The 15,344-nt window shown below is 38.5% G+C and overlaps 1 protein-coding gene across 2 annotated transcripts in view; it reads left to right on the top strand.

Moving 5' to 3' along the window:
* Positions 1 to 4,843, top strand: part of SYT1 (synaptotagmin 1) — a 199,758-nt gene extending 194,915 nt beyond the window's left edge. For both annotated transcript variants that reach the window (XM_063075822.1, XM_063075821.1), the window contains exons 7-8: positions 266 to 399; positions 4,637 to 4,843. In XM_063075822.1, the coding sequence (XP_062931892.1) occupies positions 266 to 399; positions 4,637 to 4,843 (341 nt within the window). The remainder of the gene's footprint in view (positions 1 to 265; positions 400 to 4,636) is intronic.
* The last annotated feature ends 10,501 nt before the right edge of the window (positions 4,844 to 15,344 follow it).

Genomic DNA, 15,344 nt, shown 5'->3' with positions numbered 1-15,344 from the left:
TTTCTTTCCCTAAAGATCTGGTTTACAGGCACACCATTACTCTCATCTCCTAAATCCAACTGTAAATACTGAGATATTATAGCGAAATATATGCTACATATGTTACTTACAATATTTCAATTAAAAATATTTAAAACTTTTAAATATACTAAATATGTGCTATATAATTATTTACCTGTTGGAAACAGTTGTTCCTTTTATAAGCTAAATTATGATCTAAAATATGTGTCTCTGATCTCCTAAAGTTTTTGTTTCTGTTTTTCAGATCCTTATGTGAAGATTCATCTGATGCAGAATGGCAAGAGGTTGAAGAAGAAAAAGACAACAATTAAAAAGAACACACTTAACCCCTACTACAATGAGTCATTCAGCTTTGAAGTACCTTTTGAGCAAATCCAGGTAATGTCAGACATGATTTTGTCTTCCTATTTAATTTCACTTCTTCAAACCACACAAATTATACCCTCCGTGTATAATTATCAGCACATATCGTTCATTAGGACTGCCATTCTTCTGACCATGCACATCTGATGCTTGAGCTACGTTAAGAGGGATATGATAAAATATACAGAACAGGATGTAGTGATTCATCAGCCCAACAGCTGGCATTCTGTTGAGCAGAAATAAAGTAAAGAAAAGAAAATCAACAGAAAACTCTGCTAACTCAAAAAGTGCATCTACAAAGGTTAAAAGGCCAAGAGAATGTGAGATCTCACTGTTTACTCCCAGGCCATAATAAGTAATTCTCCTTATAACATCTTTAAAGGAGAAAATAGAGGTAAGAGAAGTACTTTTGGTTGATGCTAAACATGCAGAATCTTGAATCTTTATTAATGATGATTAACAACAGAAAAACTAGGCTAAGTTGTATTTTTAGTTATTTAAATTCAGCTTTCTGTATCTGAGTTAGAGTAGATGGATGTTTTTGTAAAAATGGAGTCTTAATTTGCTTGACAATAATTATGATGGGAAGTATTCTATTAAAGACCTTGTGATTAACATGTTCAAAATAAGGTGCTACATTAGCCACAACAATAGCATGTGATCTTAATATTTAGGGATTTAAAAAAATATTTACATTTTCTCACCCCATCTCCACAGTTAGACTATTGGAACCCAAAGTTTACATCTAATAATAATGGTCTATTTCTTGCTAATCTTTAATGGGTATCAGAGAGTGAAATTGCACAAAGCAACACTATTTTTACATTTTATTAAATAACTGATGTGGGTCTATCTTTTCAGTGATATAAAAGTTTGCCCATAACCTGAAAAAGAAATGGAAAGTAGACATCCAATCTACAACATGGAACCTTCTGAAGATCTATAATAATAAAACTCAAAAAATACTGTTTATTTACTTAGAAGACAATATCTTATGAATGAATCACACCTTTATTCCACAAAGGAAGCTAATATAATAACTACATGTATATTTATTATGTGCATAGGTCCAAGTTAAACACTTTACATGCATAATCTCACTTAATCCTTACAATATCCTTCTGAGGGAGGTAACATTATTGTTTCAATGTTATATATAAAGAAACTAAGACAGAATTTCCTCGCATATAAAATAGAAATAATAATAGAATCCATGTCAAAGTGAGATTATGCATATAAAAGCACTTGGAACAATGTCTAGCACATAGGAACATTCAGTAAATGGTGCCCACCATCATTATTATTCATAATACTAATGTCCTCTCTTTTTCAAGTTAATATTTTATTATAAAATGGATCTAACAATAAGATTAAATTAATATGTAAATCAGAGCTTTGCTGTAGAATTCTCTGAGATATTGGAAATGTTTTATCATCCATGCTGTCCAATCAGTAGCTATAGGTGGCTATTGAGCACCTCTGTCACTAGTGTGACCAAGAAATGTTATTTAATTTTGATTTATTTAAATTTAAATTTAAGTTGCTACATGTGACTAGTAGCTACTGTATTGTATAGGGCAGTTTTTTTTTTTTTAATATTTTATTTTATTTTATTTTGTCGGTATACAATGTGGTTGATTACTGTGGCCAATTGCCGAAACCTCCCTCCTTCCTCCCTCTCCCCCCTCTCTCCCAACAATCTCCTTTCTTTTTTTTTTTTTTTTTTTTTGTCTTTTTTGTGACCGGCACTCAGCCAGTGAGTGCACCGGCCAGTCCTACATAGGATCCGAACCTGCGGTGGGAGCGTCACTGGGCTCCCAGTGCTGCACTCTCCCAGTGCACCACGGGCTCGGCCCAGGACAGTTTTAAATGACTAAAAATACCAATAAACTTACCATCCTCGCATTGGTTCATGTTTTTTATACAACCTTTCTCATAGACATTTTCACATGATGGAAAATTGTACATAATTATTTACTTCCAACAGCTGTTATATAAGTAAATGACATTGCAAAGGACACTGGTTCCCTGTGCCCAATCTCTTGTCCACTAGCCTGAACCAGTGAACCCACTGCTTCGGACCCATTTGCAAACCCTTGAGACATCAATTTTTTCCAACAATTCATTTTGTAATATTTGTTCAGTGAACTCTTTTGAGTTCTAAGACCTTATTCCTATGGAAACTAACACCTCCTGGCATTTTAATTTCTCAAAACAAAACAAAGCACCACATTGAGATGAAAAATTCTACTGTAAACCTCTTTCAAACTACAATTTGATACCTTTAAAAAAAAAGTCCTTTTTTAACTACAAATTGCAGAAAATGCAATTATATGGAAAGTGAAGCACATTAAAAACAAGACACATGCTGGGGTTCTGGGGCAGCATTTAAGAGGAGATAACATTTTGTCAGGACAAAGAGAACCTGAGCTGATACAGAAGGCAATAGGCATGGAAATAATGAGCACTCCTCTACTCCGTGAGTCCATTTGGGGGTTTTTTTTGGTTTTTTTGTTTGTTTGTTTGTTTGTTTGTTTTTTCCAGGAGGCTCCCAGTCTTTACATTTCCCTAGAGAAAATAATTGACTGTTTTACATGCTAAAATAGGGTTTAGGTATCCCTTATCCTGAGTATATGCTTGTCCTCCTTTTTCTATCCCTATCAAATATATGATGAAAGAAGCAAAATATGCTGATTTCCAAAAGCACGTGAAAATGTTACTCCCCACCCCCAAATGTAGAAATAACCCACATACACAGCTGGAAAAATTAATTCAAGGCCTTCACGGGGATGTTTTGTCTTGGGTGCTTATCAATAAATTCCTAAGTGGTATAATCAAAACTCACTCCAAAAAACTCCTGTTACTTTTGTGCATAATGTCACCCACTCCATTCCCTGCTATACAATTGCATCCTGATGAATTTACTTGGGACAAGTTCTGAGAATCAAGGCGACCCAGTTCTTGGTTCCAGATACCATCCAGTGAATAGATAATTCCCTTAATAAAGAAATCACTCCAAGGCCACACAAGGGAAGATTGTCTCCTTTATTGCCAGTGTGTTGCATTTTACATTCTAAATTACACTCTCAGAAGAGAATGTTTTCTCTGTTCTGAAGCCACACATCAGTTACATCTCTCAGTACACTGGTACAATAATTCAGAGTACAAGGTCCAATAAAGGGCTATAACTCGGCTGGATCTTCATCTGGCTCTGGTTTTCATAATTCTATTTTCTGCCACTTTTAACTCTGGCCACCAAATGTTATGCCTTCTACTTTATTTTAAATTCTTCCTTTATTTTTGTACTCAATTTCTAGATTGGAGCAATCATATATTCTGACTAAGCAAATTCATTACTTGGAAAGCAGAACTGAAATATGCTTCTAAAAAGTATATTTTTCATACCATAATGGTATGGGTTTGCTTTCATCAATTCAAAAAAGTAAGTTTTTAAATAAACCTTCACAATCTGATGGAACCACTGAAGTAATCCTGTGTAGCCTAAAAGGTTATTTCCATGTGGTGTCAGTGCCCGATATATAGTAGTTACTCAATAAATGTGTATTGAGAGAACATATGAATGAGAAAAATACCTTTAAGTTTTACAATTTTTAAAAGGCTTTTCCTATATTATCACATTTTATGTTCACAATCATCATGTGATTAGCTAAAATCCTATATTAGTTTTATGTAAAATGCTGGATGTTCCCCTCTGAAATGGGATTAGAGCACATGGTTGCTTTGGGAATTGTAACCAAAAAAAGAATGGCCTGAGTAATGATGCCAGAACTTTCACTGATGAGATGATTGAAATAAATGGATTTAGAGGTTAACACAAGTTGCCACAGACAACATGGCATGGTGGCTTACAGCAAAGGCTCTAGAAACCAAACCACTCAGCTCATCTGACCTCAGGCAGATGACATAACTTCTCTGAGCTTCAAGCATCCTTATCTGTATAATGGCCATTTTAATAGGGTTTATTGTGAGGAATAACTGAGTTAGTTCATGTAAAAGACTTAGAATAGTACAAAAGATATAATAAAAATTAACATTTGAGAATTAATTTGATGATGACAATGATGATATAGACTGGACTCAAGTTTTCATAGTCAAGTCATTTTCAGCATCATCCTGGTAGCTGGAGATTGATTCTTCTTATTTCCAATTCCTTAGATCTCATGGAAGCTTTGTAATCAGACTTTTATCTCTAGAGCTAGATGACTAATATTTACTTTGTGTCCTCTTTCAGAAAGTGCAAGTGGTGGTAACTGTTTTGGACTATGACAAGATTGGCAAGAACGATGCCATTGGCAAGGTCTTTGTGGGCTACAACAGCACCGGCGCAGAGCTGCGACATTGGTCAGACATGCTGGCCAACCCCAGGCGACCCATTGCGCAGTGGCACACCCTACAGGTAGAGGAGGAAGTCGATGCCATGCTGGTCGTCAAGAAGTAAAGGAAAGAAGCCTTTCTGCATTTGCCCACATAGTGCTCTTTAGCCAGTATCTGTAAATACCTCAGTGATATGGGTCCTTTCATTTTTCCAGCCATGCATTCTTAACACAAATCAGTGGTACTTCAAATCCTGTTTTAATTTGCACAAATTTAAATGTAGAGAGCCCCTAAGCCCTTCATCATACCACTGCCCTCCAAATCTACTCTTCTTTTAAGCAATATGATGTGTAGATAGAGCATGACTGAAATTATTTATTGTATCACACCGTTGTATATACCAGTATGCTAAAGATTTATTTCTAGTTTGTGTATTTGTATGTTGTAAGCGTTTCCTAATCTGTGTATATCTAGATGTTTTTAATAAGATGTTCTATTTTAAACTATGTAAATTGACTGAGATATAGGAGAGCTGATAATATATTATATGGTAAATATAGTAGAGTCTGCATTCCAGCAAAAATATCAACTTGTAAGGCACTAGTACAGTTAAACTGACATCTTAAAGGACAACTTAAACTTGAGCTTTCTATTGAATCATTGAGTACCAAGATATACTTACACCACATATTTGGTGTGGGAATCCAATTTTGTAGATTTCCTTCACAGGCAAAATAGCAGGATCTGAGCAGTATCCAGGCTGACCTTAAGGAAGCATAGCCACAAACTAGAATAGCATCTGTCTGTACATATCTACAAAGCTGAAACCATGGCTTTACTCTTACATTCAAGGAAGCAACTGAACAGGAGTCAAGGATTTCATATTACTGCCTATACAGTAACAACATAACGGTGTTCTGTGTGTGTGTGTATGTGTACACGTGTGTGTACATTTGTTTGGGGTCAGGGTGGGGGGTGGAGAAGAAGCTGAGGAGAGAAGTCAGCATTTCTGAAACATTGCCTGACTATTTAAAAAGAAAAAAAGTAGCTCTCCATCATCACCTTTATACAAAATGTGCATCCTGTGAATTCTGTTCCAGATTTCACACCTATAATAATTCCAAAAGGTTTGCACATTAGACTTTGTAACAAAATATTTTATTATACAAAACTAGATTAAAAGGAATGCAGAATATTTTTAACACAGCAATCTGTGCTTATTACACAAAATTACTTTGTGGTAAACAGACAGTATTGTAATCCCATCAAAGATGAAAAACAAAATTAGCCATAGTTCTGAATGCACTTCAATTAAGCCAAAACAGACAGCTAGTGATCTTTTTATATGCTCTTTTTACTTAAATAAGTTTTAATTTGTCCTTTAAAAAAAGGTGAAACAAAACCAAGAACAAGTTCTAGAAAACTGAAGCAACCTCTTACGTATACTAGACGCTTGATTTAGGAGGAGTTTTTAAATGTTTTCAATGTTATTATGTAGTAAATGGCACTATTATGAAGCTACTAGTCATTCCATAAGAGTCTTAAAGGACTGCTCTGTGTAACACTGTGACTGCCGTGTGTGCTTAGACACGTAGTTTCCTCAGTGGATAGCACTCAATTTATTCCTTAGTGATATTGTAACAATACTGCCATTCCCTTCTACTGCACTGCCCAAGGTGTGTGTAGCACAAACAGTTCTCATTACAGAGGACCAATTCAGAACTGAAAAGCTATGCATAGGACAAGAAAGATACATAAAATGGGGTGGAACACAGCATTTTGTCAAGCACTGTGTGATATTCCATATTTTTTCCCACTATGGTAGACAACCTGTTTGTGGAAGGGCAGCCTGTTATCTCACACTGCATCTAATCTTTTTTCCACTCACTTCTGTGCCCATTTTAACTTCCAGGCCACAGAGAGTAGTGAGATTCTGAAGTAAAAGTTAATCTGCATAAATACCAAAACAGAATAGAGGAAAACTAAGCACTGGCCTCATGTTCAGACTTTAGGATATCACACCATGTTTCTTTAAAAACTCAAGAGAATTCGAAAAGGGCTGATGGTAGGCTTTGAACATGGGGCCGGCTCTTTCCCAATAAAACCAGAACTCCTGTCATTATTCTTTCCTCATCAACAAAGAGGCAGGCCCTTTTTTCTAACCCACTCATAGCAAATTCTTTAGAACTGGAACAGACACAAAGGACTAAAGGAGAACATCTTCTTCCATTGATGGTCTATACTTCCTACAAAACAGATAATAGAAAGTGCACGAGTCATAATGTAAGATGAAATATCAGTTTAAACAGAAAATTGAAACGAGACTCTTTCCAATTTCAAGGACTAAAACCTACCAAAGAGAGGGAGTTGATTGACTTTTAAAAATTCCTTGAATACCAGAACTGACATTCAATTTCACTGTATTCAGCTTTAAGTTGTTCACAATGAAACACTTTAAAACAAGCAGGTTCAAGCTGCTGAGTATATATTATTTCTTGCATTAAAGCACTACTAATGCATTCTCTTGCAACACTGCCAGACATGGGATTGTCACCATAGAATTAGTTGGTACTATGCCATCTTTCACAAGTCGGTAACTGAACCTGCTTTATGACCGAGATTCATTCTCAGATAAGCCACATGTACCTTTCTGACAAAGCTGTGTAAAGTATTAGAATCTGATGCTCTAGAAAGATCCTAGTTGCCTTTGTGTATATTTACTGCCTGCTTGAGTGTTTCTATGTGTGGGTTTTCTCTGTATCTTGTAGAAATGTTGGGGTGTTTTCTTCTGCCATATGGCTCGTAGCCCGTGAGCCAACTACTTTAGCTGTATTTTACCTTCATTTTTGATGAAGTGGTTTAAATTTTGTTTCACTTTGTGTAGTGAATCCCACAGTAGTTTTCTGATTGTTGTTAAAAATGACTTAACATATTACACGAATATTCAATAAAAATGTTTTATTTCCTGTTGATGTTGCCGCCTTCAATTCTTTCTTACCTGACTCTGGTGGTAAGTCAATGGTCTATTGACTTTTGGGGACTGCCAGAAGTGGTGGCAGCTAACCAAAAGCTTGCCCTGAATGCCAGTCTCTGAGTCACAACTATGAATACAGGGTGGATGAAGGGAAAACAATGCCTGGAGTGTTCCTGGGCAGTGTCATTCTCAACATGAGTTTCTCTGTGCCTGTTTATGATTAGTTCATTTGGCACATTTTGAGGCTTTCTTCTTTGCCTAACATGTGTTCTCCAGGATTTTCACTCCAGAGCCTAAGTCACATAACTTCTCCAGAGAGGGACTGAAAATGCCGTTTTCAGAGGACAGTATAACACGTTAAATTTCATGCCTACTGCAAATGCTAGGGAAAACAATTAAACACCTTTCCTACACTAAATTCAATATTTACCAGATACCTACTGTGTGCCATGTTTTTACTAGAGCCCACAGTCTCAGACTGACATGTAAATACACAATCCTGATGCACTACAATACATACTTAAAAGTAGGGCCTTGGCCCCCTGAGGACTTTCACTAGACCAATCATAGTGGACGCCATGGTGTGTACCCCGATTCCCCTTCAGCATCAAGGCACTCGTTCTGCAGCTGTTAGAAGTATTGCCTGCTAACAGCTGATATCTGTGTCCCTCTACTGTCTACTGAAGGAAGATGTCTTACCTAAGTTCAGGCATCCTTCCCAGAGTAGCCCACATTCAATGGCTGATTCAGGATCTCTCTGAAGCATTAGCTCAGTTTCACAGCCCTGGGGGTTAGTTGAGATTGCTTTTGCAACTGCACTGCAGTTCAGCTTCTCCCTCTGCCCGATCAGTTCTTCTCACTCCATTGCAGGTGATCTTCCCAAGAGCACTCCCCAATAAAACCCCTTCATGTACAGCTCCATCTCAGAATCTGTATCCTGGGGATCCCATCCTACAACACCTTCTCTCAGGAAGGAGATATCAAGAAGAGAAGATAATAACAGAGCAAAGTACTACAGAAACTGGCAGAAGTTACCTAAGTCAGGGAGTAGGCAAGACTTCTGCAAAATTCATTTCATTTGACAAGTTCATCCATGATAAAGTCGTTGATGGCTGGCTATATCATACATCCTTCAACCAGCTCTATTAGTCATGGCCAAATAAGGACAGGTGCTAGGCCAAACTGCTTAGACAGCCAGCGGAAAGACCACTTAACTACTACACACTGTGAGGAAGCAGTGGCAAAGGGCTGTAAATGTTAAATTTAGAAAAAGAAACTTAACAAGAAAAATTAGCATTATAAAGACAATTGTTTGGTTTTCAATGGTGAAGATTTTGTGTTTCTTGAAACACTCTTGAAATTAGGTCCAAAACTATTTAAAGAATATTTGTTAATGAATTATCAAAAAAAAAAAAATCACCCTGTCCTTTTTTCATTGTTTGTTTTCCCAGAAGGTTTGTAGGTCTAAGGCACATATACTTAGGATATTTTATTAGGTATATTCATCAGGAAAACAAAACCATTTCAGGTATTTCAAAGAGGGAATTTAATACAGGAAATTGGTCACATAGGGAATGCTGAGAAAGCAGAGACAGTGGGCTAACTCAAAGATTAGTAGATACCACCCCTAAGGCCAGGAGAAGAAAACAGAGAATATAATGTTAATGGAGCTCAGGACTGTAGAGGAAGGGCTAGAACCTTGGGGGAGATGGCATGAGGGCTCTGTGGTGTTAGGAACAAGGGGTATCAAGTGCTGGTCCACACTGGAGGTGCTGGAACTGCCAGAAGACCCTGATCAATAGCTGCTCACTATTACTAGAGAGAAGCCAACAGAAGCCAATAGCAGGAAAAGGATCCCTTCTCCTCTCCTACCTTCCACCTCAACCAGTGCCTTTCATTTGAAGAACCTAATCAGCAACTAGCAAGAGATTCTAGGAAAAATAGTTTGAGGGGCTTAGATCCCACCCCAAGTACATAGCAGAGTGCAGAAATGTAGTAACAAAGGCTGAGAACAGTATTAGGAAACCTTTCACCAGCTGCATATACTTTTTAAGTGCTTTCGTTTCTTCCTCAGAGGAGTAAGGTCTTTCTATCTGAGCCACACCAGGCATCCCACACCTGATGGAACAGATGCATAGCAATCACATTCTCATTCTACTTATGCAGAGATTTACTTTCACAGACTTGAAAATTCCAATCATGATTGCAGTTACCCCCTCCCTGCAACACATCTTTATTACATATGCACAGGACTCTTTGATGTTTAGCAATTGATTTAAGCTGCACACAAATCTTTACTGTAAAACAGTCAAATGGTGACTTTGAAATATGAAGGCAAAATAGAAGGAAAATAAAAATGAGAAATAGTCTGGTACTAAATGTACAAAGAAATTTCCAAAGCATACAGAGTAATAATTATGCGGGAGGAACCATCAAGAGAGACGGATAATAAAAACACCATGCAAACCTGCTGATGATTTGTGTGATCTAAGTTCTGAGGCTGGCTATAAGTTACCTGCATTTTAAAATCTGCATTTCAGCCATAACGATTTCTTCACCTTCCCTGACCAGTGCACATCCCCAAAGTTCCCACATTCATCCTTCTGTGACAGCAACTGTCCTGCCAGCCAAGGCTTTTCCCTGTGCAAAATGTACTTGCCCCTGCCAGAGCACACACAAGGTTAAAAAGCATCTTACACTAAATAAGGACTTCTTTCCTTTTCAGCTTTCCACTTTACCTCTGTCACCTCCCTTCCTCCTCCAGACTAGGAGCTCAGCACAATTTTGACATTATAGATCATTTGAGTGGCAAGTGGAAGAAACCCAATTCAAGCTGGATTAAGGAAAAAAAGAGAGAAAGGGAGGGGGAAGGATAGGGAGGCAGAGAGAGAGGGAGGAACTATTGGCTCACCTAACCAGGAAGTTCAAGAGTTCAAGGGGGTGATAACATTAAGGAAGGTTGGATCAAGGGCCTCAAACAATGTCATCATTCTCTCTCTCAGTTTCCACCCCTTTCTCCAAACTCTGCTCTCCTCAGTATTGACTTCATTGTTAAGCTTCTGTATCTCCATGTGACAACCTGAATGGCCCTTAGCACTTTCAATATATTCTTCCAGCTTACCATGCTTGTAGAGAGTGCTTCCTTCACAATTATGTCAACAAAATTCCCAGACCTGACTTGAATGCTTGGGTTGCATGTCTTTAAAACAATGACTGTGGCGAGATGATGCAGTATTTGCTTTGACCAACTTAGGTCATGTCCCTAGCCCCAGAGCCACAGAGATGGCATAAGGATAGTTCTCAAAGGAAAGTTAAAGTGATATTAACAAGAAAGAACAGTGGATGCTGTGCAGACAAAAACAACAGACTTCTGCTCTTTGGCCTCTGGTATACCTTGAGCCCCAAGAGGATGAACGTTAAAGGCACAAACTAAGACCACCAGCAACAGCCTGTTCATTCTTCCTTTTGACTAAAAACACTATTAGAAAGGAAATTTTAAAAGTGTGCACTACCTTTCAATTATCCGAAAACATCCATTCATCTTCCTGTTTATTGGCAGGAAAATCAATCATCTGCTATATTTTTTAAACAGATGCTTTTTCTTGAAAGCATGAAGTCATTTACGCAATTTTAGATTACTGGATTCATTAAAAAAATTTATTATAGAAACTTAACAGGAAGAAAGGGAAATAATGGAGAGGGAAAAAAATCATTCTACACAGAACTTTACAACACTTTTTGCTTTTACGCATGTGCTCATATTTCTGGTCCATATATATCCACCTTTTAAACAGTTTTAATCATAGTGTACATAAAGATTAGTATCCATTTCTTTCACTTAGTGTGGAAAAGGCAAGCCTTTTTTCTTGTTGCCACATAGTTTTTATAATTTTTATTTTTTTAATTCATTGCCTACCATTTATTACATCAACATTTTTTAAAAGGGTATTTTAAACAAAAAGTTTAACATTTAAAAAGAAAATAGAAAAAAAGCTTTTTACAATGTTACTCGTCTTAGAGTAGATGATTTATAAATATATAAATATCCATGCATACTTTTACAGTGATAGCTAAGAACTTGTAAAAAGCCAATCTAGATAAACTCCTTTTCATTCCAACTGCCTCTTATGTTGGTAATACTAGGAGTCTTAAGAGAGTTGCAGTGGTCAGTGTCCTCCTTTCTAAGTCTGTAGCTGATGATGAAAATGTGATAAATCTTCTGCTTTAACTTTGATCCTTTCTCATTAATTCACTTCTGGTAGTAAATTGTGGCAGATTCTTCCACTTCAACCCCACATACTTTTTGTAATTTTTATTTTTAATGGCCACCTGACCTTTCCTCAGGTAGATAAACAAACCCTTACTCATTTCCCTTATATCAGATATTTACATCATTATTAATTTATTTCTTACATTAAATAACATTGCAATGGATACTTTCATGGACAGATGCATATCCTTTCTTTATTTTCTTAGGATAAATTCCAGAATTAGGATTATTGGAGAAAAGACAATTTCACAGTTGCCTATTTGGTTTCTTGGAAGGTTCCACCAAAATACAGTGCCACTGGTACTGGTATTCTGGTTTTTGCATGGGGTGTCCATCTTCATGCATGGCGATTTTAATGAATGCCAACTGTGTAGGCATGTGCCTAGGTAATGACAAGTCCAGAGCTGGAATACGAGTCTCCCAACTCTGAAGCCACAGTCCTCTTCCCTACTCCAGGCAGCTTTGTTAGAAAATCAATGACAAGAGAAGTGTTGGAGGAGAGCCTGAGAAGGGAAGGCAGGAGGAGAAAATCTCAAGGAAGATGACATGTCCAGATGTGACTTCCCTCTGCATCACCATCACATCAAACTCCACAGACCTTCATCACCGCGACGCCTCCTGTCTCCTTCCCAGCGTTCTGTTCCCATCATCACTGCCTCGTTCAGACTTGCAGCGTGCTGCGCTTCAGTGTCGCAGAGCCTCACAACCGCCTGCCCCATGCAGCCTCAGCCTGCTCCAGCTCTCACGGTAGCGTGGAGACAGCACCAGCTTCAGAGCCAGCAGCCCCGGGGCCAAATCCTCATTCATTCACTTAGCTGTATGGCGTAGTCCTGGACAACTCACTTAATTTTGAGAATTGAAGATAATGGACACTAAAACCTGGTATAAAATAGGCATTCAGTAAATGGTAGCTATTGCCTTCCTGAATTTAGCTCAGGAGTTGACAAAATTTATCTGTAAAGAGCCACATAGTAAATATTTTAGGCTTTGTGGGCAGTATGTTCTCTGTCACATCTTCTCTTCTCTTCATCTGTTGTCATGTCTGTCCTTCTGTCCTTCCTTTCTTTCCAACCTTTTAAAAATGTAAAAACCATTTGAGGCTCACAGGCCACTGACCAGATTCAAGTCACATCACTCTGCTTCTTAAAAACCTTCCATGTTTCCTATTCCTTACAGATTACCATTGAAATTCTTTAGCACTGCATTCGAGGCTGTCCCCAGGTATTCACCATGTCCCTCTCTCTCAAGCCCTGTCCCATTTCCTAGCTACTCAATTCTCTGAAAAAACTACCTGCTATCACATCTCCATGCCTTCATAATGCCATCCCCTCCACCTGAAATTTCCTGACAAAACCCTACAGGTTGGTGAGTGGAGGGAGAAGCGGAGGTGTGGAGGCACTCAGGCAGTTTGGGGACAGAGAGAGAGGTGCCATTTGTTTTCAAATGTACTGCACTGTCACTCTCGCTGTGAAGCACAGCCTCAGTTCTCAGCCTTAGTTCATTATCGCTGTGTCCTTCTAGCCCATAATGGTTCATTCTATTCCCCAAATGTCTCTGACTCTTAGGCAAACAACAATGCTCTTTAGAGCAGAAATACCTGAATGACTCACCACTTTCCTTGAATATAATGAAGATTTTTTTTTTTTTTAAATTCAGGGTAAAATGAACACATTTCAGAATACGTAAGCAACACTTCCTCCAGCAAATGTGACATAGATGATTTGTAAATTATAAAAAGGAATTGGAAGATAGGCCCCTGACTAATTTCCTGTCAGTGTCACAGTTGCTTCATTTTTTCACAATTTTCCTAAAAATATGTGCTGCTGGGCTTCTCATAGCCAGGATTCAGACCCAGGTGACTCAAATCAGACAGGTCCAGAACAGTAATTTATGTACTGAGTGACTCTTTAACCTTTGCTCTGCCTCTAGCCAGGAGACCTTTGCTTGTGTCCGATGGCCAGGCAGGGAACATGGCCAAGCAAGAAGCCATCTGGCCTCTTTTGCCTCCTCACCCCCAAAACCCACTGTGCCTTCAGCTCACCCAGGCCTTCATTTATACCCTGAAAAGATTCTCCTGTTTTCCTGAGAGTTCTTTAGGAAGATGCATACCTCCTTTACCTATTTAGTCAACACAAACTCTGAACTACGTGCTAATTCTTTGGTTGGGAGCCTGTGAGGCGGACAGGTGGGATCACTCGGGGCCTGTTATGGACTGAATTTGATGTCCTCCCAAAAGAGAGATTTTAAAGTCCTAAGCCCCAGTACCTCAGAATGTGACTGTATTTGGATATAGGGCCTTTAAAGACGTAATTAAGTTAAAATAAGGCCTTCAGGGTGGGACAAAATCACACTGATCTTGGACTTTCAGCCTCAGAACTATGAGAAAATAAATCTCTGTTGTTTAAGCCACCCAGTCTGTGGTATTTTGTTATAGCAGCCCTGGAAGACTAACACAGGGACTATCCCTTTGGCCCTTCACAGAATTCAAAATGCTTCAACCAAGTGAAACTGGCTTTCCTAGGACTGAAGATCAGACCTCGCTAGCCCTCTTGAAACAGAATATGCTGTCTCTTCCCACAGTCAGCCCCGACAGACCCTTGCCCTCACACTCCCCTCTGCTCCCCTCCTTTCCTCCCATGAAACTGCAGCAGCTCTCCTCCTGCTGCATTTGCCCACTCCCAATCTACACCTTTCCCTTCCCAGAAGGATCACTATTCTACAAAATTCTGGACACTGGAAATGGGGCAGGAGTGGAGAGGGGGATTCCAGACATGGTGCATGTCTTCCCTTTGTCTCAGATGCATGTTGTATTAGTCAGGGTTCTCCAGAGAAACAGACCGACAGGCTGTATATATACAGAGAGAGAGAGATTTATTTTAAGGCATTGGCTCCCACAACTGCAGAGGCTTAGCAAATTCAAAATCTGATGGGGTAGGCTGACAGGCTGGTGACTCAGGGAAGAACTGTGGTTTGAACCCAAAGGCTGTCTGGTGGTAGAATTCCTTCTTACTCAGTCAGGGGAGGTCAGTCTTTGTTCTATTTAGGCCTTCAACTGTTTAGATGAGGCCCACCCACATTTATGGAAGATAGCTTGCTTTACTTAAGTCCACTGATTTAAATGTTAATCTCACCCAAAACACCTTCACAGAAACATCCAAAATGGTGTTTGACCATATATATAGGCACTGTGGCCCACCAAGTTGACACATAAAATTAACCATCACATGTCTTCCTTGTACTAAGCTGCATTGCCTTATTTTCAATGAACAAATTAGAATTACAATGTCCAATATGATAGCTACTAACCACTTGGAGCTACTTAGCATTTGAAATACAAGGGGTATTCAAAAAGTTCATGGAAAGATTTGTATTTTTTAAAAT

The sequence above is a fragment of the Cynocephalus volans genome, chromosome 12, assembly GCF_027409185.1.
Source record: "Cynocephalus volans isolate mCynVol1 chromosome 12, mCynVol1.pri, whole genome shotgun sequence".
NCBI classification, from domain to species: domain Eukaryota; kingdom Metazoa; phylum Chordata; class Mammalia; order Dermoptera; family Cynocephalidae; genus Cynocephalus; species Cynocephalus volans.
Note: the sequence above shows the minus strand (reverse complement) of the source record. Positions and strands in the feature narration are given on the sequence as shown.